Source organism: Garra rufa, chromosome 20 (assembly GCF_049309525.1).
Source record: "Garra rufa chromosome 20, GarRuf1.0, whole genome shotgun sequence".
Lineage (NCBI taxonomy): Eukaryota > Metazoa > Chordata > Actinopteri > Cypriniformes > Cyprinidae > Garra > Garra rufa.
In genome coordinates this window covers 15,694,265-15,721,322 of record NC_133380.1, presented here as the reverse complement: position 1 = coordinate 15,721,322, position 27,058 = coordinate 15,694,265, and the positions used below count along the sequence as shown (strand labels likewise).

Below are 27,058 nucleotides of genomic sequence, written 5' to 3'. Positions count from 1 at the left end.
ATGCGCTGCTCAAAGGAGAGAAGTTGCACTCAAATCAAACTGTCGTTGAAAACTTAGTGCTGTGCTGTGGGAGTTTGGCCTTCTACTTAGCTCCGCTGAAAGCAAGTGCCCATTTATCAAAGAATCAGAGAGCAGACCAAAGCACTTTTGCCATTCTCGCCACTAAGATTCATAAGATCTCTACAGAGCAGTGCACTCTCATGGCTTTTAGGTGGTGAATTAATCAAATTAGACTCGGCAGGAAGCACATTTCATATTTTTAATAAACAAATTCAACTAGATTAAAGATTGTATTCCATTAATGTCCATTAATGTTTTGCAAGAAAGAACAGTGTTAACTTTCATAGGCTGCCAGACTTCTGTATTGATGAACGGGTAGATAGAAGAAGCAACATGAAGGACAGATAGAAACATTACCAACATATATTGTGATGGATAAATGAAATGATGGTCGTATCTACTGACAAACAGATGAACCAGATGGAAATATCCATCTATGGAGAAATAGACAGAACGAGGGTTGTACAGTAAATGGCCAAAAGAGAATGATGAACAGATGACAAACAGTGGCAGATGGACAAACGTCAAACAAACAACATACGTACAGTGAATAAATTACACAAAAACCTGCATACATTGCACATACAGTGAACAAACAACATTTGGATGGCCAATGCTAGCAGTAGGAATTGGTGAAGAACAGAGGACAGATGACAGATTGGCAGTGAACAAACAACAAAATTTGGATGGTGAACAAACTATGGTAAAAACAACATAGTGGACAAATTGCGTACAATAATGAATGAATGAATGATGTGTGGCAGACATATGTGACTTTGTGGACTGATGGAAATATCTATCTTCAGAGTGATGGACAGATATCTATTCAACAGACAGACCGTGAATGAAATATGTTCACTTGACGTACAAATTCTACCTGATCTTATGACGAAAACGTAACTGTGGGAACTTTTTCCGCAAGTCGCGAATACATACCAATAAGTACATATCACTGCAGTTTTCAACAGAAATAAACACTAGAGGTGGTAAAACAGCGAGTACTTGTAATAGTTTTCGTACACAGTTATGATTACAGCTCCATGCGTTTTGCTTTCTGGACATAAGCTTGTTTGATAGCTCTGCTGGCATGGAATTAGACTTGGGATGCAAAATCCTTGGGTAAGAATCCTGTGAAAAAAACCGAACACTCTTTTAGCGCCACTCAGTGGACATTTCACATCGAAAATGTCACAAAACATTCATGGCGGTATGTATTTTGCATCTTGCGGAAAAATTCCAATAGGTACATTTTCGTAATGAGATCAGGTTGAACAAATTCCATACAGATGAAATATAAGGAAAAAGAGAAAAAGTTGCCAGACAGATTGTCACGAATCCGGTCCGTGGCTTTCCGTCCACTCGCCACCAGATGTCACCCTCACAGTATATTGACTCTCACACTTCACAGACTGTTGCATGTCACTCCGGACTAATTTTCCCATCATCCATTGCACTGATTACGCACAGCTGCAACCAATCACACACTCCTTATTAGGGGTGTAAATATTAATCGATTCGTATCGATGCATTGATTATGCAGCCGACGATTCAATGCATCGATTCGTCCGCAAGAGTATCGATTAATGTGTTTATTTTGCCGCCTGTTTGTTCACCTGTCTATTTTTAGCATCCATTCCGACCTTTCTTTTACTGTCTATGGCTCCGACGTAAGCGTACTACCTACTCCTAAGCTGCGGGTGGCGCTAACCTCATTATTGTCGTCTACTTCACACTGCTTCACACACGTTATTTACGTTTCACAATCTATGTTGTTCATGTTCACACACCTCACATTGTTGTCTGACTTTCAAGAGCGATGGAACCGCCAGAGCGAGCTGGCAATGAAAGTGAAATGTTGCACATTTCTGTAGGCTTATGTCCTACTTACTTTTTGTTATTATTCAGGGCTCGACATTTCCGCTTGTCCGGGACAAGTGGATTTTGTGAATGGGCAAGTGAAGGAGAATTTTAATTATCCGACCGGACAAGTAACCTTTTTAAAACATCAATAACAAACAATAATTAGTGTAGCACCGAAACTTTGGTGAGATTGATTCTGTTTATATTACTTACAGTGTAAACGGTGACTGAAAACGGAGAGTATCAAGTATCAAGCTCGTGCAGCCTATCTGAATCACGGAAAACTAATAGGCGCAACAGCATACACAAAGGAACAAACATACTGCGGTAGAAAAAAAGATAAATATTGTATAACACATTATATAGGTAAGCACCATTACGATTGCAAACGTGACTTTGATTTTATACAACAGTAGTTCAATAAACTAGTAGTTAATATTAACTGACTTACATTTTAGACACATCACTGACTGTTTTTGTTAACAAAATAGTTATAAGCAAAGACACAGCAGAACAGTCGCGAATCTGAGAAACACACAGCGGTGTTTCAATACTGAATGATTTAGCATTTAATTTAATGAATCGGGTGAGTCAGTGAACGAACCATAGGAACCAAACTGGTTGAATCCGTCTATGGTTGAATCCGTGACTCACTCATTAAGACTGCCACCTATTGGTGGTTCGGTTTCATATTTAAAAGTATTGCATTTTTTCAACATTTTAGATTTATGTTAAAAAAAAGTACAACATTAATATTATAACATTATTCATGTATTTGCAATTTTTCTGTGTAAATGCATTTTTGGAACCTCTTATCTTCATTAAACAGTCTAAATAAATACATTTAAATAGCATTTTTGATGCAGGCTGGGTTTTTTCCTGTGCAGTGGAAAGATGGAGTTTGTTGATACTGATTTAATCTAAATTGTAAACATACAGAGTCTAGTTATTCTAATTGAATGTATTGATAAAATTTCAGAATTTAATGTAAATGATGACACATTTAGTAAGATTAGGAAAATAAAGTTAAAAAGTGTCCTAGAAATATTCTGATTAAAGTAAGACCTGATGAGACTATTGCTTCAGAATAGATTAATTATGGCAAAAAAGGGCTCTTTTTTGAAAAAAGGGCTCTTTGTTGCCTCGGACAAGTAAATTTTTTACTCGGACAAGTAAATGTCTGATTTACTTGTCCGAAGGACAAGCACATGTCAAACCTTAATGTCAAGCCCTGTTATTGCACTTAACTGATTTTGTGGAGTAGTGTTCTATTTGCAGTTCATCTACTGCAGAGGATGTGTGACCATTACCTCTTAATAATATGCAAATTGTATTCTCAATAAAAGGCAAATTTACTTTTTTTTATTTGAAACTTAATAGATATCATGTAAAAATATCTAGTATTGAATCGGATCGAATCGGATCGAATCGCATCGTATTCTGAAGTATCAAAAATAATCGAATCGTTGGCTTAAGAAATCGGTATCGTATCGAATCGTCTTGAAGGCTCCGATTTACACCCCTACTCCTTATAAGGCATGCACTTAGTATTATGTTGCGTTTACCTCTCTCCAAGTGGAGAATTAAAGCGATGAATAGGATGCATGTTTGTGCCTTTTCTTCTAAACGTAAACAAAACGTGGCATACACGACATGCAGCAACATGTGTTGTTTACACTGGAAAGCATGTGCATGTGTCGTGATACTCTCTAAAATGGCACAAGGCTGACACAGAAAAGAAGAATTGTTGAATTAAGCTGTTATTTATTTATTTATTTATTTATTTATTTTGCACAAAAAGTATTCTTGCAGCTTCATAAAATTATGATTTGAACTACTCCACATGGACTATTTTGTCGATGTTCTTAGTACCTTTCTGGACCTTGAACGTGGAAGGACACTTGCTGTCTATAGTATGGAGGGTCAGAGAGCTCTTGGATTTCTTAAAAAAATAACTTAATTTGTGTTCCGAATACGAACGAAGGTCTTGCGGGTTTGGAACAACACGAGGGTGAGTAATTAATAACAAAATCTTCATTTTTGACTGAACTAACCCTTTCATTTTATCAGTTTAACAATTATAAAGCATGACGAAAATGTGACTAAGATTTCATTGACTAAAACTAGACTAAAATGCTGAAACAACAAAAGCTTGACTGAACAAAAACAGGACAAGTTGACTAAATATGATAAAATAAGATTTGACACAGGACTAAAACAAAGACAAAATTAACACTATCAAACAGGGGAAAACAGATTGCGAACAACGGACAGATTAAATGACATGTACAGCGAATAATGTACAGATGACGAATGCATGACACAGAGAACAACTGAGACACAGCAAACAGATGCACAACAGATGAAATAACCCTCTAAGGAGTGACAGACGTTATTTATTGGACAGGAGATGTGTTGATGGACAGACAAGTGAACATACTTATCAATGAACAAAACAAATATCAATCAATAAACAGAGAGATGGAAATATCCATCTAAAGATGGACAGACGTATTTATTAACAAACAGACCAACTACTGTACGTTGCCCTGACTCTTGATAAATAACGAACCACATCTATCTCATGAAATGAAGTATAACAGCCCTTGTTTCTCAACGCTAAAATATTTGGTATTTACGAAATGTCTCGCCCATCACCGATGATGGATTGGTTGCTGTTGCTTCACAAACCTCACAGACGAGGGAGAAACAGATCATTCATGAGTTAGATGAAGACAGTCCATTTCCAACACAGCGGGTGTTTCAACAAACCCTAAAACCCCCAAGAGAAAGGCTATTAAAAGCAGAAGGCTGTTGGTTATCTCTGTGGTGTGCCATGACTATCAGTGACTCCACTCGAAGTGAGCTTGAACTAGACTGTACTGGAGGCCAGAGAAGAGCAAATTTTAAGCCTCAGTAGGGGAATTGATGCTTTGTGTTTTCCTAGCAGCATAATAATTGGTTATGCTTTTTCATAATACAATTTCTCTAACATCCATCCTTTATACAGTGTTCACTTTGCAACAGTGACTGGCTAAATCACAAGAGTGCTGCCAAGAAGAACACTGTCATTTAAGTCAAAAGTTGCAGGGTGTGGTAATTGCTTCAAAACACCAATGTTCTGGAGCCAAAGTTGCCTCCTCACGGAATTTAGTTATAGATAACCACTTGACAGATTGCGCTGAGAAATATAATAATACTTCTGAATGAGTAGACTGTTGTTTACGCCTCATGACACCAGGAAGTGAAGATAGAAAGATTTTAAAATTGAAGAGGACGTCTACAGTTGAGAGCACAAAAATGGCTTAAATTCACAAGGCCTATGAATTTCTTTGAATTTCGAGACATTTTAATTCTACTTCTTTTTATTCGAATTCAAATGCCAATTGTGCGTAAAACGGCACTCACAATTCAATTCCGAATGATGCACAACCCTGCTGTGATGCAATACACTCGAGAACCAAGCTGAGAGGTTGCTTCCTTCTTATTTATGTCACTGTCAAATGTTTACTGATTACTTCAAAATTTAAAACCCGCCGTCGTCAGAGTCTTGGCCAGCTCTCTGCAAAAGGTGCTGCAGGGCTCCTGCAGGGATGCAGGTTACAATAGGGAATAACAGATCAATGTAAACAAAATCAGATAATTAAGACTAAACTCAATGCATTAAGGTTTAAATTGGTGGGGGTAGAGTACAGATTTGCATTAGCTTTTACTGTTTCAGCCATGGTCCAAGCATGCAGCTGAGGGACTTGCACAATTAGTTTTCCACAAAACCTTTGACACTGCATCTGTTGTTTAAATCATTACAATTTATCAAAATCTTACAGTGTGTAAATCTGGTCTAATAAATTTGGCAAGAGACTGAAACTGATCTTTTGCTTTTTATGAAAAGGTAATGCCACCGTTAGCTTGAAAATTAGACAAGGGTATGAGCTGCATGTTTTTCAATTTGAGATGATTAAGCTGAGTCTCAGTTGTGCTGTGCCTCTGGCAATGGCAATGTAGCGATAGGAGTTTGCAGGTAATGTAACTTTAAATACAATTTAGATCATTATAATTATGAGGAATGGTTCATCCAAAAATGAAAAACTGATGAAAATTTACTCACACACAGGCTTTTCAAGATGTAAATTAGTTTGTTTTATCATTGGAACAGATTTGGAAAACCACATCGCATTACACTGCTTGGTCCACAGTGGATCCTCTGCAGTGAACGTAAATTCAGTGCTGTCAGAATGAGAGTTCATACAGCTGATAAAAACACCACAATAATCCATGCGTTATTGACATGAATCCAATCCATCAATTAACAATATGTGTAGCAAAAAAGTGAGGGTTTGTAATAAACGAGTTAATCATTAAAACGTTTTTAACTTCAAATTGTTGCTTCTGGTTATTATAGATGGAGTCCTTTATCCGTATTCCGTAATATTGCTTTCTAGGGGTGTGCGACATATATATTGTCACAGCAGAACTGTTTTGCGTCTCTGAGTAACACGCTTGGATTTTGTTACTGAATCAATTGATTGAATAAAATTTGAATGAATCATTTGAAGGAATAACTCAATGACTCACTCATTCAGTGTATCAGTGATTTGCCACCACCTACTGGCAATTTTAGACCTGAATGATATTTTTCCCATAAAAAATATTTACATATAGTCCACAACAGAAAATAATAGTTGAATTTATAAAAATGTTTACATACACTTAATTCTTAATACTGTGTTTAATTAATTTTTGACCCCCTTGTTTGTCCTGAACAGTTAAACTGCCTGCTGTTCTTCAGAAAAATCCTTCAGGTCCAACAAATTTTGTCTTTTTTTTTTAGTATTTTTGTGTATTTGAACCCTTTCCAACAATGACTGTATGATTTTGAGATCCATCTTTTCACACTGAGGACAACTGAGGGACTCATATGCAACTATTACAGGAGGTTTAAACACTCACTAATGCTTAAGAAAGAAAAAACAATGCATTAAGAGCCAGGGGTGTAAACTTTTGAACAGAATGAAGATGTGTACATTTTTCTGATTTTGCCTAAATATCTTTTTTTAATTCATTTAGTACCTCCCTTTAGAAGCTACAGAAGATACTTACATGTTCCCCAGAAGACAAAATAAAGTGAAATTTACCCTTCTTCAAAATTCAAAAAGTTTTCACCCCCCAGTTATCCTTAGTGGGAAAAGACGGATCTTATAATCATACAGTCATTGTTGGAAAGGGTTCAAATACACAAAAATGCTGAAAAACCGAAGAATTTGTGGGACCTGAAGGATTTTTCTGAAGAACACCGTACAGTTTCTGTTGTCCTAATGTTCAAGGGACTCATAAACAACTATCACTAAGCCAAAAAAAAAAAACAGCTGTGGATCATTCAGGCAACAGCACAGTATTAAGAATCAAGTGTAAACAATGTAAACTTTTGAACAGGATCATTTTTACAAATCCAACTATTATTTTCTCTTGTGGACTATATGTAAATGTCTTTTATGTGAAATACCTTAATTCAGGTCAGTACTAAATAAAAAATAACATGCATTTTGTATTATCCCTGTTATTTTAGTAAAATAATTAACATTTGGCAGATTCTGCAAAGTGTATGTAAACTTTTGACTTCAACTGTAAATAATACAATACTTTGTTCTGATTTGAGATGACATATGAACCAGATACATTCCTGACAAATTTATGTGAGCCACCTGTCTACAATGCATATATATTACATAACATTGCTATGTATGAAATATCACCTCTCCATCCCAGTTTGTCCTGTGACATCCACAGACTACTACTAAGTGTCCCTCATACTTGGTCTCAACAAGGCCATGTTCCCAAACCCAAATCACCATCAATCAGTGTGGCATGTAAGAAGCCATGTTTTCTCATTGGGCTCCCTCAGACAGAATCCAATAAAAGCTCCTCTTTGTCAGGTCTGGCTCATGCTGTAGGCCCTTCAGTGACTAATAGCTTAGAGGCCCTTCTTATCAACTGCAGGATCAATCGTCAATTAGTGTTTGTCACCAGCGTAAGGCATGGCTCACTGACAGTTGTCCGTGATTGTATGACACTTCGATAAAAGACCATGCATATTCCAGGTGCCTCCCAATCAAGAACACAAATGAACAAGTGATGACAAATAAGGTAGCAAATCTTATCGACAAATGCTGCCTCAAGAGGTAACAAATCTTTCTAAAGAGATGATTCACAAACCACCTCACCCAAATGTTTTATAAACGGCAATTTTCCTCATTTTAACACAGCATTTCCCATCATGCTCTGGTAATTATGTTTAAATACAGCACAAAGTGTTATAATCTGAAGCACCAGCCAGCTAAAACACATAAAACCCAAACAATGGAGCAATTAAACCGAACAAAACTGAGGGATTTTTCCTTTTCTTTGCTCAGTGTGGTAAAACGCTGCTGGCAGCCTCAGACAAAGATCATCTCGACCATTATAGGATATCTCTTGCATTGGCTACATGATAGATGGTCTCCATTTAACCAGCTGATAATATCCCATGAGAATCCCTATCACAACATTACAAATGGAAGGCAGTGGTCATCATATGATCCATTCTCTAAACCCAGGACCATCAACTCACTTCATCAAAGAATATGAATGAACTGCAAAGTAAGTGGTGATTTTTTTTGCTGGGAGTGAAGAGTTATGGCCATTTAGAATTCACACTGAATATATTGCAGGTCTCTCTCCTGCTGTTGCCTTCAGCTTTCCTCTAACATCATAAACAAGGGGAAAAAAACTCAAAAATAACAAATAATAGTTAGAATAATCAATTGTACTGTGGTAATAAATATGCTGTAACAATAACAAAAGGCCAAAATATGGTTATGAATCATATGGATATCTCAAAATGTATTAAGAACATGAGTTTTACCCCAAAATCAAAAGAAAAAAACTGAATTTTGCATAAATATATAATACATCATGACATATGTCACCCTAGACCACAAAACTAGTCATAAGGGTCAATTTTGCCATTGATGTGTTAGGATATGATAATATTTGGCTGAGATACAACTATTTGAAATTATGGAATCTGAGGGTGCAAAAGAAAATCGCCTTTAAAGTTGTCCAAATTAAGTTAGCCATGCATATTACTAATCAAAAATTACGTTTTGATATATTTACGGTAGTAAATTTACAAAATATCTTCATGGAACATGATCTTTACTTATATCTAGGGCTGCACGATTAATCGCATGATGTTGTGAGGCGCGTTTAGTCAATGAAGCCGGTACTTTGATTAGTAGTAAATCTCCATCACGTGCGTTCAGCTGGAACGGCAATTAATACACAGAGAGACGTAAATCACTGACAAGCTACGCCAAATCGCGCTCAAAATCGCATTCGATTTTGAGCGTGATTTGGCGTAGCTTGTTAGTGATTTACGCCTCTGAACGCTCCAGCTGAACGCAGCTGAACGCACGTGATGGAGATTTACTACTAATCAAAGTACCGGCTTCATTGACTAAACGCGCCTCACAACATCGTTCGATTAATCGTGCAGCCCTACTTATATCCTAAGGATTTTTGGCATAAAAGAAAAATTGATCATTTTGACCCATACAATGCATTGTTGGCTATTGCTACAAATATACCCTTGCTACTTACTAGGGATGGGTCACGATTTTCGAATATTCGATTAGTTGATTTAATTACCGAATAGGTTTGTGCGATTATTAATTTCCCCAAGTGTTCGGTGATGATGCGCGGGGGAGGGTGGCGCCGCCAATAACGCACTTCAAAGCTGTCAAGGACAACAGAAGAACATGATTTCTAATTCTAATAAAATGAATGAGAATGAAGTGCAGTGCAAACTCTGCCGTGCGAGGCTTGTTTATCATAGTTGAAACACAATGCAAAGGCTGTTCTCTGCGGCCGGAATATCTCAAACAAAACTCTGAATGGAAACGTGAAGATGCGCATGAATTGAAAAAATGCGCATAAAACGTATGTGCAAAATTAAGTAGGATAGACTTTTTGTCCGATAAGAAAAAAATGTGCATAAACTACAATAAGAAAACTTTAACAGAATAAATGCGCTTTAAAAAAGTCATGTGATTTTGCACGACGGAACGGGATAACTTGACTAACCATCTTGTTGCACAGCAATGTTGTTTTAGTGATTCTGAAATGCTTCCTGCTGTCACTTGCCCACCACGGCACCAGCCCCGCCGTCGTTTTGATTATTTTATTTTTAGTAATAAAAATCATTTAGTTCAGTTAGAGAACAAACAGTACAATTGAGAACTGAACGCGGCTGCTCAAAGCAGTCTAGTCGCATCTGGGGCAGGAGTCTGATTTCATCACATGAGGAGTGCAAGTCGAGTGAGGTGAGAAAGGCAATATGTTGGCAAAAGATTTAGTTTTTAAACGAAATGCAAAAGTGTCTGTTTTAAAAATAATTTGACTGCTGCCGTTTATCTAAAAGGTGATTTTGGAAGCTCATTGGAAGAACATTCGTTTATTTATTTGGTTCCACCGTGTTTGCTTATGTAACAGTTATTTTATTTTTGTTAATAAATGAATAATTCTATGTTTGATATAGACTAAATAATTTTGTCGTACTGTTTTGTTGATGTCCATTCAATTAATTGACACCGAATTGACGCTAAATCGAAAGTAAAATGCTCACGGTCTATTTAAAGCCATTTTAAATCAAAGGAAAGCGTGGGAACGAGGGAAAACTCTAACGAACTATCCCCAGCATTTTTTTTAATGCTATGAATGTTCATGCTCATTTTTAAAACAGAAATGTCTTGGCTTATGAGCAGCTGAATGCTAATCGATGGACTGTTACGTTAATAAGTGCCATAATTCGTTTATGTTTATTTATTATATTAATATTTCAGCAATCATACATTACAACCATTTAATGGCTTATGTTAAGACAGATTTGTTAAGACAGATTCTCAAATGAATTAAACAGTTTGTTATCATACACACTGAAAGTGTGAATGGTCTCGTGTCCTCTCTCTGTTTATGTATGTGCGTGCATACACGGGAGGGGTGCGATTTTCGAATAATAATCGAATAATACCCTGCGATTATCGAATAGTATTTTTGCTTAAAATGCCCATCCCTACTACTTACGACTTGTTTTGTGGTCCAGGGTCACACATATTCTCACATGTTGGGAAGAAAATATAAACTATATTTGATATTAATAAAAAAACTATAAATCTAATTTCAGTAATTAGTTGCATTGACAATATTTATTACTCATAAGCACATTATATAATTGTAATATTTATTTTGACATGCTTTGTAACACTTACTGTATACAATCTGCATTAAATGAAAGCACAAAACCAATTTAAGACAGGAAATGTTGCTCTTTGATAGGCTTGAATTTACAATTGTTTACAGAATTCATTAGCAGGAAAAATATGCCACATATTGTCAAGCCGTTTCATATGCACAGCGCACATTGAGACACATAAAAAGACTTCTAAAACCAAATAAATAAACAGAGAGACACTCTCCTACTGTGAATTAACAATCATTATATAACTCCAAGCCTTGTCATCTCATTAAATCGTATGCCATCTGCAGCACACTTTTTAAAGTTCCTTACTTTTCCAGATCCTGTGAGGGTTCTTAATTCTGGGGCGAAATATTAGAACGCTAAGCCCCAGCAACACACATTTTATGACAGGAGTTCCAATTTGCAACTAGTTCTGCACCAGTAAACAATATCCCATGCCTCTGCATTGCAACTAATAGATCGATGCCATGAGCCATAATAGCACAAAAAAGCAATATTACTCAAATATCCACATATCAGCAGAGGAGTGGATGGATGCATTTTCCATTTTCATGCATTCACTTTATCCTTTATATCACAACCTCGACTTTTTATTTTTTTGTGTGGTAATCAACATTATACCACAAATGCTACTAATTAAATTTAACTTATATTGAACCCAGAATATTCCTGTGAGCCATAGCTACCTGTGGTTCACATTCTTCTAGCCCAAGCTTCATCGAACATATTTAATATACACAATCACATAGAGTATTTCCAAGGGAGCAATTTTACCAGTCACACATGCCTTCAATATTTCATTGCCTCACAGCGGATCTCGTGTTTGTTTACTCCTCTCATCTTAGTATTCAAATGGCAGTGTTACACGGCCACCCAAGGGTTTCACAGTCCGTTCTCCACTATCCGAGATGGATGCCGCTCCTATATGGAAAAACACATCACGGCCGGCACATGTTCTGCTTCTGCCCAGGGCTACTCTGAATCCTATTCATACACTTAATTATCCATCACGCTGGAGATTGCAATATGCCATTTGCAGCCATACAAGCTGCAGGTTGCTGAACCTGAACAAACATTGTAAGCATGCTACCGCTTGCTACGCTTTCACAAAGACATTGTGACATTGATGTTTTCTATGGAATCATTAAACGACTCATTATATTTCTAGGAAAACATATAGGTGACCTGTTAGATTGAGTGATTTTATAATCTACCAGACTAAAAGAATGAAACTTTTTTTATCAAAGAGAAGGGAGAAGTATATTTGCAGCCAAGGATATGCACCACCTCTGGCAGCAGTGTACTGTACATCTGCCAGCCATTGATTTTGAGTTAGTGATGTTAGTACACTGCATAGTGAACGGTATGAGATTCTAGGCAGTTCCCTTGAGCAATGTCTCCTCGTCTAATATAAACTTGGCAACAGTGATATTTCCCTTTAGGAAAGTACCATACAAAAATTGGCTTCGAAACGAGTGTAATTTTTTTGTACTGTCATAAAGGGGATTACAAACTAAATCTAAGCCTTTGTTTGGAAAGGAATGGGAAAAATGTCTTCAAGGGGGTGGTTCACCCAAAAATTAAAATTCTGAAAATTTTCAAACTTAAAACATGAAACTTGTTCATCATCACAAAGCATTTAAGTAACTTCAGTAAACCTGGATGCTCAATTCTGGATTACATGGATTACCCTGGATTACCAAATATGGATTACTTTGATTTTTTTTTTTTTTTCATTTAGTTATTTTGATGCATGAAAGACTTGGTTGTACGAACTTTCAATGGAGCTCAATATTAAATACAGAAGAATATTTAAAAAATATCCTTTATCTATATACACATACATACATTTTTTTTCATCAGATTTTCACTATTCCTTTAAAGGGATAGTTCACCCAAAAATAAAAATTCTTTAATTAATTGATCCTTTAGAACCCCCCCCCCCCCCTTAGATACCGTTGCTATGTCCGACAAACAATGTGCTTTCAAACAACACGTTCTCACGCAGTGAAAAATACATTGCAGAGCAAAGAGGAAACTGACAACACACCGAAAGACAAGAAAGGTTAATTCTGGTATGAAACAAGGTCTCAGCTTTAAAATATTGTAATTTAAGAAATTGTGTCTGTTTAACATGTTGTGACAGATCACTGTATTGCCTTATTAGATCAATCGACACAAAAAAAACATGAATGAACATCAGAAAGTATGTTTGTTTCAACCGCAAAACGACATCAAAACACACAATGTTTCAGGTTTAAGTCTACCAAAGTTAATCTACTCTCCTGTCTGATTTGTTTGTCAGACAAAACAGTGAATTCGGCATTATGATCAAGTTGTTTGCGAAGGGTCAATTGGCAGTTTATAAAGTTAAGGCGTCTTAATGATGGATTTGTTACTTGCATGCAGCTTTTTAATTCACAAGATGTTAATTAATGGACTTAATTAATGAAGTCATATGGATGAACTCTTATTGGGTCATTCTGTGTCAATTCAACCAGAGGTCCCCAGCTCAAATTTTTCATTTTGCTAATATTTATTCTGAAGAAAGATAAACATGTATAGTGCTGAAAGTCAAAATATTAAATGTCATGGATAAATAATTACTGGGTAATCCACTACTTTCGAAATGGCAATTTTCACCTTAGATTTAGAGTCAAGTTACAGGGGGTTAAAAATTACTTCCGAAAGATGGCAGCATCATTATCTAATTTTTACACAGAGATCGGTAGTTATATTAGTTAAAATTTGTTGACTTTAGCAATCTTAGTTGCATTATGTGCCAATGGTGACCATTCAAAAATAGGGAAACAGCACCTTTCAAAAAATTCTCTCCAAAGGTTGCATGCCTGTAACTCAAGAAGTATTAAAGATATTTTAATGCCCTTTTAGATACTGAGTCTTAACAAACTTTCCTTTCGGCATCTTTATTTTTAATGCCCTATGAGATTTGGTTCCAGAGATATTGGAATTCCAATTTGGCTCCAGAAGTAAATTGTTAAAATGTACACATTCAGTGGTCAAAAACCAAATGTTTGTCAGTTTAAAAAAATATGATACTTCTTTTATTTTAAAGAGTAATGTCTGAAGAACAAATAATGTTATAACTGGAGATGTATCTTGTTTCTTTCTGTCAAGACCACTGCATTGAATATACCTGGCTGAGTGCCATAAATATACTTTTTACAATTTGCATGCCTATAACTCAAAAAGGAAAGATACTGCAATAGGATTTTAGATTCTAAAAAAATGCCATTTTGACCTCCCTCTACAAAATAGTGGACTACTCAGCAAATATTTATCCATGACATTGAATATTTTGGTTTTCATCACTATACATGTCTATCTTTCCTCAGAATAAATATTAGCAAAATCTAAAATTTGAGCCGGGGAAGTTTGTGAAATTTGGTTGATTTGACACGGAATGACTGTATTCTGACGGCACCCATTTACTTCACTATTGCTGAACAAGTGATGTAATGCTACATTTTTCCAAATCTGCTCTGATAAAGCAGCAAACAACACATTTTCACTATTCCTTTAAAGGGATAGATCACCATTCTGTCATCAATTACTCACCCTCATACTGTTCCAAATCCGTAATACCTTCGTTTATCTTTAGAACACAAATAAAGATATTTTCGATGAAACCCGAGAGCTTTCTGACCCTGCATAGACAGCAACGCAACTGCCACGTTCAAGGCCCAGAAAGGTAGTAAGGACATCAGTAAAATAGTCCATGTGACAAGACTGCACATCGAATAGACAGAAGAGAAGAAATTGTTGAATACAGTCTTTTTTTTTTTTTTGCACAAAAGTTTTCTTGTAGCTTCATAACATTATGGTTGAATCACTGATGTCACATGGACTGTTTTAACAAAGTCCTTACTACCTTTGAGAACCTTGAATGTGGTAGTTGCACTGTCTTGCGTTATCTTAATTTGTGTCCCGAAGATGAACAAAGGTCTCACGGATTGGAATGACATGAAGGTGAGTAATTAATGACAGACATTTTTGGGTGAACTATCCCAATCCAACCAGCTAAAATGGCAAAAGTTGAACTTTTGACTGCTACGTCCTATACAAATATTTACTGAGGAAGGTGCCACTTTGCGAATATTAGATCATTCCACACAAGCATTGTATCAAATGACATTTGTATACAAAATCACCTAGAGATTCTTCACAAGCCATTTCAGCCTATGCTACAATTGCCAGTTTGCTGCGGTCAGCACAAAGCCGTGAGCTGACGTGGCAAAGTGCTTCGTGACACGAGGGCCAGCAGTCGGCTGCAGCAAAAAACGCCGGTCTTTTAACTCTCCACAGCATTGTGCAGAAACAATGCATACCAAACACAGTCCCCTTCTAAGGTGAAACGCAACACACAAATCATTGGCTGAAGTTTCATTGCCTACTACACTTCCACGCTCTAAATCACGGTGCGTGCTTGCAAGCAGTCACAAGCGATAATGGCACCAGCCTATGAAAAAAAATATGGAGCAGCTAGGAAACAGATTGTCAGTGCCGAGCTGCAAGTGTAGAAATGCTCTGTTATGACTTGGCGATCTCCCTGTCAGAGACACTGACTGGTGGTGCAAGAAAGACCAGCCAAGCTAAACACATGCTGCTTCCAGCTTTGATTTCGCTATTCAACATTCAGACCCCTTTCAGAAGTCGACAAACTCATATATGTTTAAAACATAAAGTGCCAACAGAACGAAATAAAAAGACCTGTCTGTTTTGACATGAATAGCACCAGAGATTTGAATTTTTTTAAGGCAGCAAGCGAACCAAAAAGCCATTTCTGCTGCAAGAAAAATCTTTGTTATATGTTTGTGGAAAACATCTGATAGTGATGCATTGATGTAATCGATTTGCCCACAAAACAAAATTTATCAGTGACAACTTCGCCTTTGTGCAGATGTACTGTAGTTACCAGTCAGAGGACTGTTAATGGACAGCTGTGCCAAGAAACCACCCCTCAAGAAAATACTTTTGTTGCAATCACCTGGATGTTTTAAACATCTCGAGTTAAGCTATACTGACAATCCTCCAGTTGCTCTGCAGTTGTGAGAAGCTGCAGAATAACCACAGTGGTCTTTTTTCTAATTCTCCTTTGGTGTTAAACCCAGAGTCCATCAAATCATAAGGATGTGGGAAGATTTAGCGGATGATCTTTACAAATCCTCATGAATTGAACTACTCTGGGTTTAACACTGTAGGAGAATGAGGAAAGGGCAACTATATTGACTACCATCTATATTTGCTTGCTATATTTTGAAGATATTTTGAAGAGTGCTGGTTACAAGTCAAGTTGTGTCTGTGATACTCTCAACACTGTATCTCAAATGTGGCGTAATGTGAAGTCATCTTTCCCCTTTTTCTTTTGGTATTAGACCCAGAGTCTTCAGATACTGCTACATATAACAGATCTAGCTTTGTGACTATGCATGCCCCTCTCAAAATATGCCAGTTCTTCACACTTCTAGTTATTCTTCTGTTTAACTTTGGCTGCAGAATAACTAGAGTGTTTTTTTCCTCATTCTTCAGTGGTGTTAAACCCCAGGGTCAAATCATGAGGATGTGAGACGATCGGAGAGGATGATCTTCTCAAATCCTTGTGAATTGAAGGACTATGGGTTCAATACCAAAGGAGAACGAGCAAAAGTACTTCACATCACAGGCAATCCCAATGAAGCATGCATTTAAGATGTACTGCCATAAAATCACAGATACAGCTTTGTGACTTTGCACGTTCCTCTCAAGTTATGCCGATTCCTCACTCCTCAAGTTATTCTTCAGAATACGTTCAGCTGCGGAATAACTGGAGTGCACTTTTTCCTCAAACTTCTTTGGTGTTAAACCCCAGAGTCAAATCATGAGGATGTGAGAAGATCTGAGAGGATGATCTTCTCAAATCCGTGTGAATTGAAGGACTATGGGTTCAATACCAAAAGAGAGTAAGAAAGAAGGCAGAGTTTTTCACATCACACACAATCCCAATGAAGCATGCTTTTAAGATGTATTGCCATTAAAACCAGATACAGTTTTGTGACTTTGCAAATTCCTCTTAAGTTACAGCGATTCCTCACATTATTCTTCAGAATATGTTTAGCTGCAGAATAACTGGAGTGCTCTCTTTCCTTAAACTTCTTTGGTGTTAAACTCAGAGTCAAATCATGAGGATGTGAGAAGATCGAGAGGATGATCTTCTCAAATCCTCATGAATTGAAGGACTATGGATTCAATACCAAAGGAGAGTAAGAAAGAAAGCAGAGTACTTCACATCACAGGAAATCCCAATGAAGCATGCACTTAAGATGGTTTGCTATAAAAATCACAGATACAGTTTTGTGACTTTGCAAATTCCTCTTAAGTTACAGCGATTCCGCACATTATTCTTCAGAAAATGTTTAGCTGCAGAATAACTGGAGTGCTCTTTTTCCTTAAACTTCTTTGGTGTTAAACTCAGAGTCAAATCATGAGGATGTGAGAAGATCGAGAGGATGATCTTCTCAAATCTTCAAGAATTGAAGGACTATGGATTCAATACCAAAGGAGAGTAAGAAAGAAAGCAGAGTACTTCACATCACAGGAAATCCCAATGAAGCATGCACTTAAGATGTATTGCTATAAAAATCACAGATACAGCTTTGTGACTTTGCACATTCAAGTTATTCATGACAAGTTATGCCGATGCCTCACTCCTCAAGTTATTCTTCAGAATATGTTCAGCTGCGGAATAACTGGAGTGCTCCTTTTCCTCATTCTCCTTTGGTGTTAAACTTAAAGTCCTTCAAATCATGAGGATGTGAGAAGATGATCTTCAGAGCGGATGATCTTCTCTAATCCTTGATATTTGAAGGACTCAGTTCAATACCAAAGGTGTCTGAGAATAGAAGATAAATTCACATCACAGCCAATCACAATGATGCATCCATTTAGGGTACACTGCTAAGAAAAACTTATTTTATGAATAGAAGCACTTTTCCACCTTCAGTGGTTCCAGTTTGTGGTTCAGACGGGTACAATTACAAACCATTCTCTGCTCAGATTTTTCATGTTATCTAACCATCCACTGTTATGAAACACCTGTAGTGATGTAAAGATGTTTTGCTAGCATAATACAGCATTTTCTATGCACTTTTCATCATCATCTGCAGATGTTCTTCTTAACTAATCTGGGAATTTTTTTTAGTTTCTATGTGTTCATCTCTGGTTAAACACATAACCCCTTCTGCATTTGATGATAAACCTTTCATCTTTTACTCTCTGCTTAACAGGTGCTGTGTCTTTCCTGTGCTTTAGCAAAATTAACACACAAAAAAAGGAAAAAATGCAGGCTTAAAGCCTGGAACGTGATCAGCCTTGATACAGTGCTCACTCTAATGTTTACCAACAGGACCACGCCATCTACAACACTTGCATCACCCAGGGAACAACAGACATATGTTTAAAATATTGTAATCCTGATTTTGTAGCACCGCAGTGAAAAAAGAAGCTACAACATACCAGCGAAAACCGTTCAGGAAAAAAGAGACTAAAGCGAAGTGTGCGCATATTATGAACAGAATTGTTTTGACATTCAAGCAGGCACAGATAAGTGAGGCATATGCAAAAAGCAAATAGCAAGTGGGAAATAAAAATGAATTGCTAATGTTACACCACAGAGCTCAGTCATTATAGAGCCAGGAATAAAATAAAATTATATCTTCCCTGATCTCAAGAACGGTACAGAACAGATACAGTATTTCACTCTTAAAGAATCTGCACTCCTTATAAGAAAGGTGAAGGTGAACGCCAAACTTTCTGCCTCTCTGCACTGAATTACAACACAAGCTATTGACAAAATGTACTGTAGAAAGTGCAAGTGCAGCTCATGAAACAGCCCCATCTTCTTTAAAAGGTTACCGCTTTGCAGAATAAAACATGAATTCACAACATAAACTGTAAAAAAAAAAAAAAAAAAAAAGGAGAGATCATGATTGATCAGCCAGTGCATTTGCATTACAAGGTCTAATGTGAACACTGCATGCTCACATACAGCTAAAATCCAAATCCACATGAGGCTTAGAAATGCCACATGTCTGGGGAGAAATGTATGTTCCTGCCTCATCCAAACACTCATGTAAATTTCCATAAATATGCCAGATAAACACTTATCTCTTGCAATGAATCCTCTTGGAAATCCTAACACTGCAGCAAGCCAGCAAACCCATCATGTAGTGAGGCACCAGAAGCTATGTGAGCTCCTGATTGTCAACATAATAAAATAATAGCAGATTAGAACACTTAGGACACCATCTTCAGAATAGCATTGTGACGTAACACTCTAGTACAAATGGAATCGAAAAGGAATTCCTAATGGGGAGTTCATCTCAAACATTCACAACAGGCCATAATACAAGCCATAAAAATACAGGCCATAATACAAATAGAAACATCAAGAGCTGACAAGAATATAGATCATTTTCATGACACATCATCGATCAGCCATATTGGCAGCACGGAATGTAAACAATGCCACTGAACCGAACAAAACTCACATATTTTGCTGATTATTCCTGCTAAAAATGTCATTTATTGTCATGTTTTAGGCTTTACTAATTGGTTGGACTGGGGAAAACATTAGGAGTAATATAGACTGCCAAAAGTTAAAACAAATCAAAGAGAAAAATGCATATAACTGTCTGGGAAACAAAAGGCATTTGTGGTTGGCCAAACTGAACCAGGATTTCCAGAACAAGAATCTTGACAACATTTGTGTTTGTTCTTATCATTTCTGGTTAGGTACGTGAAATATTAGGCTAATATCTTATTTAATACCACTCGTAGGTATCTTTACCACTTATTAACTTTAGTTTGTCAAAATATTGCCCCATTCCTGCTTACTAAGTACTTCTCTATATGATTTGGCAGCTTCCACACTTTTTTTCAATGGTAAATTAGCCGAACATATTCAGAAGACAATTAACCATGAAATCCATGCTGTACATCCAAATACCGCTAATATTGCTGTGCATCCAGGTAATGCTGCCCTAAGTGCAAACCCTCTACTAAATGAAACTAGCAAATGTTTGCCATTTCAGTCAACATATTACGTTAGTCTCGTACAAAGACTGACTGAAATCAATTAAAACCATCGCAGCTGCAAAACAGATGTTTCGTGACCAGTTCTCCTAATTAAATCTTGCGTTTTGTTATAAAAAATAATTTACAATTACTTTTGTCACAATAAACCTGGCAGCTTTCTTACTGTTTACACATACTGATATGATACTTACTTAAAAATGCTTTCATCAGCTTACAGATAACTCATATAATTTTTTTTTCTCAGGCGGATCTCTTTAGGGTGTTTTCACACTGCACTTAACCCTGGGTTAATGCATTTTCAAACCTGGGTTACGCTGCTTTCCACCCTGGGTTATACAACCCTTGTTCTTGAGAGACTGTAGCCTTAACACGTTGTTTAGCACCTGGCAACCCAATCAAGATTTGCTTCATTAAATATTCATGAGCTTTCTACAGTTCGCAGAACTTTCACACGCTGTTTCTGAGGGAAACATTAAACATGTCAAACTGAAAATGAAGAAGACACTGTATTTTTGCTGTACTATATTTTGTAAGGCTATGGGATCTACTTGGCAACATTTCCACACGTGGACACGCCGTTATTAAAACAGGTCGCTTGCCGTGTTTGTCCAATCATCGTTGGCTACCTCATAAATATGCAAATAAGAACATTAACCTGTGCGCAATCTCAAAACCTGACAGCCCAGGATTAATTACTAACCCTGGATAAAGTATGAACAACAGTGTGAAACACGGAACAAAACAACGTAGGATTACGTCTGCAGAATGACGGTGGGTAAACAATTTCAAGTGTCAAAAGCCCATTTTAGTCTTGTCAGAACTGAACGCCGTCGACATGGGGTGTGTGTCCACGCAAGCTGCCTATGTACTATGTGCCAGCATTTTGTGCGTCGGGAGGGACCGTATTATGCTTTTAATGTCTTTTCTAACTGACTGCTGTGCTCCCTAATATATTCACTTTGTTAATATAGACATGCGTTTTATATAAATAAACACGCCCGGTGACATTTGAGTGGTGGCATTTACTCACACCCAAAGCCGTCCCGCTAAGCGAGTCCGTCCATTGTCGTTGAGACCCACAAATAAACACTCCTGATCATAACTAGTATTCAAATAGCGCCATGTACAGCTGACATGTCTGCTTAGTTATTCCATTCATGCACAGTCCAAACGAAACAAGCAGTGACAGCTTGGCAAAAGTGGGACTCTTACTTTTCTTGGATCACATTCTCCTTTATGGACCCCAGCGTGGGGTGACTGTTGCCCTGTTGTTGCAGTCTGCAGGTGGCCAGGTGCCTCTGGTGCTGATCCTTCAAGCACGCGTTCTCTTGACAAAGATCACACACTTGCTGTTCGAGCTCTTCAATCCGATTCTTCTGCTTCTCCAACAACTCCTGTTGGGTTTCGATGATTTTATTCAGCTCTTTCAGGTACTCCGCCGCCTTGCTAGGGTTTTCGGTCGGGTTCTCCATGTCGATGTACGCGAAATGCCCGTCCATGGGGCAAATTCGATCCGCTGAGCTGGGTTTACAGCCGCTCCGCCATTGTTTATGTTTGCTGGTACTGCTGACTGCTGTCGGCGCTCAGTACTGAGTACTGAAGTTGCGCTCAAGCGCTCGTCCGCTGCAGCGCGCCGTCCAGAGGCTCTGCGCTGCGCCACAATAACTAACCCGCTCCGTGGATGGTAAATCCGTTTAACCCTTCATTGGGAGGACTGCTAAGGTAAGCAGTGTTTACTGCACTGGCAGTATCTCTATTTATCTTGGTACATTATTACATATCAAAAGTAAACATTTTAAAAAGTATGAACAAACATGTTTGTTGGTTTTATCTGGTTCGAGATGATGTTCACCAAGGCTATTTGGTCAAACGAGTCTGCTAACTAGATCAAATGCTATAGCCTACAACTTATAGAGTTGTTTGCGTACCAAAGTAACGTTGGCAAGCTAATCTTCCTGAATATATGAAAAAAAAAACTCTCAAACCAGTCTAAGATGGTCTTAACTGATCTCCAAGCTTCAGCAAATGAAAACCAGCAAACAAGGTTTAAGATGTTGTTTCAGTAGATATTGTACTGTGAAGCCATAATAAATCAATGTGAGATCAGAGGGATCTCATGAGCCCAAAGTAACTCATGTCAGCTCTTTAAACAAGTGCACTACTCATCCTATCCAAACATCTCCTGCAACAGAAGAGAGGAGCCAAGAGAGGAGTTACATTTTCATGCAATGACTCATTTTCTCTGGCACACTGTCAGTGAAATTATGTTCCGTGCTCGTTAAATCATAAATGCTTAAACTCCAGCTATTGCTTGTCATCTAAGAAATGTATAATTTATAGATCAATGTACTCATATATTCTATTTATTACAGTACCTGCAAAATATATAGGGTTAAAATAGCATACAATTGTACACTATGCCAGCAGCTCCCTCTGTGTCTCAGTCCTACAAAGTGCCCTCTGGTGGTTGTCTTTGGCAATAACAGAACGGGATTGCCCATTTAAGATTGATCTTCATGCCAGTTGGTGCAATGGCATAATGAAACCAAAACTTGATTTACTTGATTTATTTCTCAATCTGTCTGCATGGTGATTGTCTTATATAATTCATTACAGTTACAGTTGAGTTTGCTTGGTTAAGATGAATAAATAGTTACATGCCACCATCTGAGTGTTTCAAATAACAATGAAAGATTGAATTTGTAGCATAAAAGAGAGAAATGACTAGGCCTGGGAATCTAATTATAACATGTGTCCAGTAAAACGCATAGCATATGCAAGCTGCCAAAAAAAAAAAGGATTAGGGGAACTGTTTATCTTTCCAATTGTCGTGATAGACAGTGCCGAGGCATATGCTGTTTGGTGCTCCGGTACCTGTGCGTTGTGCTGCTAATGAGGGAGAGACACCAGATAATGTGCATAATTCACACTTTATCCTCTGTGATCACTAAGAAGCTGTCTTCATCAAAGCGTCTGCAATGATGACAAGGATAGGCTGAGTTTTACCGTAAGACAGTCTGCCTTCCTCAAAAATGAATGTATTTTTAGAAGCCTTTGTCTTCTCTTGATTCATTTTTCAAATTTTTGGATTGTTTCTAATTTTCTTTAGCAGATTATTTCATGCTTTGAAAATTAGAACTAGGACAGGAAAGGTCATGCGTTGTAAACACTCACTCACACACACACACACACACACACACACACAAATCTTCTTCCTCATTATGACCAGTCACCTTTGAAAAAGGTACCTTTCCAGTAATTAAAGATTCATATATCAAACTGCCCAGCTGAATTCCTCTGTATGCATTGATAACATTACATAAGGTCATAAAGTGCCAACAGCCATAACAATGAGCTTAGTCTGCATCGATCCAGACTTAACTTATGACCTTAAGGGAGAACCAATGCAGACTAAATGAAAAATTCTGTCATTAATTACTCACCCTCATGTCGTTCCAAACCCGTAGGACCTTCATTCATCTTTGGAACACAAATTAAGATATTTTTGATGAAATCCAAGAGCTTTCTGAATAGACAGCAACACAACTGACACGTTCAAGGCCCAGAAAGATAGCAAGGACATTATTAAAATAGTCCATTTCCAAAGGTTCAACTGTAATGTAATGAAGCTACGAGAATACTTTTTGTGTGTGAAGAAAACAAAAATAACTAATTTCTTCTCTTCCGTTTCAGTCTACGACGCTTGTTGATGAGAGTACCATGACGCATGGTGCGAAAGAGAAAAAAATTAGAACTATTGTCCTAACTACCTTTCTGGGCCTTGAACGTGGTTGTTGCATTGCTGTCTATTTAGGTTCAGAAAGCTCTTGGATTTCATCAAAAATATCTTAATTTGTGTTCCAAAAATGAACAAAGGCCTTACGGGTTTGGAGCGACATGAGGATGAGTAATTAATGACAGAATTTTAATTTTTGGGTGAGCTATCCCTTTAAAGCAGTGTAATTTGGTGACACTAATGTCACCAAATGGAGCCACAAAAAAATTTACAACCACATAATTGTTGGCACTGGCTATTTTAAAATTCTAAATCAAGTACAGCTCAGTTTGGATGAGCTGCCTAAGGAAAAGCACATCATATCTTTTACAGCTTCTTAAAATGTGCATATGCTATGATGAAATTGTGTCTCAGACTCTTTCAATGCCTTTTTTTATTTTCAGCATGGTGTATGTAAGCAATGGCTATAATGGCATGCAATTCAATTTCAAAACAGGAATTATTTTCCAACCTTGCTGTTGTGCTGTCTCAATCATTGAGAGGCAACACCAACTACTGCATCTCAATGTCTGATGTTTCGAGCGCATTTCCTCTGTCTGATTCCAAACAGACTGTAGCCTGAAGGGAAGCTGTCATCTAACCGCCTTCCATCTCTCTCCCTGTCTATATCCTCATCTTCTCAGCCTGAGCTCTTATGCCATCTTCTTCAGTTCTTTGAGTAATTTAAACTCAGCTAGAGTTCTCATTCTTAAGCATTTCATTAGCCTGACATTCAGATGGATGAGCATTTACAATAGCATCATGTAAGTGCACTTGTTTTGTGCCTGAATACAAAAACTTGCTTAATTGCACTTGATAACAAAAGTGAAAAACTGTATTATTCTTGTGTATATCATTATAGCCGATCATATTTGAAAAGCTTTTACGGACTTGTTGCTGCTCATGGCTGTGTTTGCATTATAATTTTGTTTTTAATTTAACAAAATCACAAACATTTACTCTAGATTTATATAAGTGGTGCTCAAGGGCACAAAAATAATCACATTAATGGCATACTGTTTTTACCGCACCTCTTATTGAAACAGCATTGATTTTTCAAGTAATGGTGTGCATTTTTACATACTGTTCACAATGGCATTTCCAAAGTGCAGTGTCTATAGGGCATACTGATATGGGGCAACAGAAACTAAATGCACCCGGTGCTCCTTTGTGAGACTGACAAAGCACTTCAGAATATCCTCATGACTAGGGCTGGGTATCGTTCCAAAATGTTCGATACCGATACCGATACCGATACCCTGAATTCGATACCGGTTCCGAACGATACTTTTTTCGATACTTTTATTTTAAGAAATGTATTTTAACAAGATTACTTTTTCAGGATGTTTGTGACACTTTCACATCAGGCTTATCTCTAAGACCAATAAACAAAGGAACAAAAGCACAAAATGAACAAAGTGTAGTTAATACAATATAACAGTGAATGTTTTTTTTTTTATAAAGTTCAAACAGTTTTAACTCAATCAGATTTAAGTATTTGTGAGGCTCACTGCTGCTTAAAGGTTTAGTTCACCCCAAAATTTAAATTCTGTCATTAATTATCTACAAATGAAGATATTTTGGATTTAATCCAAGAGCTATCTGATCCTCCCATAGATAAATCTTTGAATAAAGTTATTTTTGTTTACTTTGCACACAGAAGTATTCTCGCAGCTTCATATAATTATGATTGAACCACTTATATCACATTGACTTATTTTGACTATGTTTTTGGTTCCTTTCTGGGCATTGAAAATGCATATCCAGTAAATATAGGAGGATCAGAAAGCTCTTTGATTAAATCCAAATGATCTTCATTTGTGTTTTGAAGATAAACAAAGGTCTTATGGGTTTGGAACAACATTAGGGTGAGTTATTAATGACAGAAATTCATTTTTTCGGTGAACTAACCTTTTAAGATCACCTGAAATCACTCAACAGTTCTTCAGAAAAATTAGCATGTAGCACCGATATTGATTCTTCATGGTCGATTTTGATTGCCGATGTTTTACAAGCAAATAGGCTGATTCTGAAAGCCTTTTTAATATATTTAGTTCACACCTTAAGCAAGGGACAAGAATGAATGATAATATGAGTACATGAACAATGTTTATTTTCTCTATTATAGGTACAACCATTTAAATTAGAGGCAACCACTGCATTTAGATTAAAATCTAAATAAATGACAAAATATATTACAGTATAAATAACAAAAAATAAACGACACAGTTCTTTCTTAGTCGTGTAGACAATAAATACAGCTATAATCAAAATAGGCTACTCTTTCAAAATTCAAAGTGCAAACAGAGACCGAATCTTCAAGCATGATACAGAGCTATTAATAGACAACTACACAATTTATTAGCCCACATACTAATAACAGCTTCAATATTTTATGTAGCCTAATTTGCGCGCATTGGGGAGTCGTTCTCTAAACGTGGGGTATTAAAATAGCTTTAAATGCGTGTGCGCGTGTTACTTTTGGTTTCGTTTCAACGATCCCGCGAAACTCGGCGGAGATGAGCGTGCATTCTACAATACAAGAGATTACTTTAACAAAACCTTTTGAAAGTGGGAGGACACACACGGGATTTTGAAAAGCGTGTCCCCAGTGAAAATTACGCCCCTGTGTGAGTGCAGCTCTGCCGCTGAGTTATCGTTTGATGTGAATGTATGTCGCGTTGTACCTATACTGAGACTATATTGAGACTGAGGCGCCAGAATGTGTCTGGTGTTTTCTCATATTTGACGTGTTGCCAGTCTTGGACGCGATAACCTTTTTACAAATATTGCATCGCACGCTGTTGCCGTCAATATTGGCATAATGTAGCAATACTTTTGATCGCTTATACATCGTTTGCGTTAAATTTATGCTATGCTTTAAGTATAGTGTACATTACAGCCTCACATTTGACAAGCTCTGGGCGAGTGGGCGTAACCGCCGTAAACTATTGATTTTCAAGGCAGCCTCGCCG

At 37.2% G+C, this 27,058-nt stretch overlaps 1 protein-coding gene across 3 annotated transcripts in view; it reads right to left on the bottom strand.

Moving 5' to 3' along the window:
* The window catches only part of iqsec1b (IQ motif and Sec7 domain ArfGEF 1b), a 252,340-nt gene extending 230,403 nt beyond the window's left edge, over window positions 1–21,937 (bottom strand). For all 3 annotated transcript variants that reach the window (XM_073825319.1, XM_073825320.1, XM_073825321.1), the window contains exon 1: window positions 21,521–21,937. In XM_073825319.1, coding sequence (XP_073681420.1) covers window positions 21,521–21,807 — 287 coding nt within the window. In that variant the 5' untranslated portion in view covers window positions 21,808–21,937. The remainder of the gene's footprint in view (window positions 1–21,520) is intronic.
* Window positions 21,938–27,058: the final 5,121 nt, after the last annotated feature.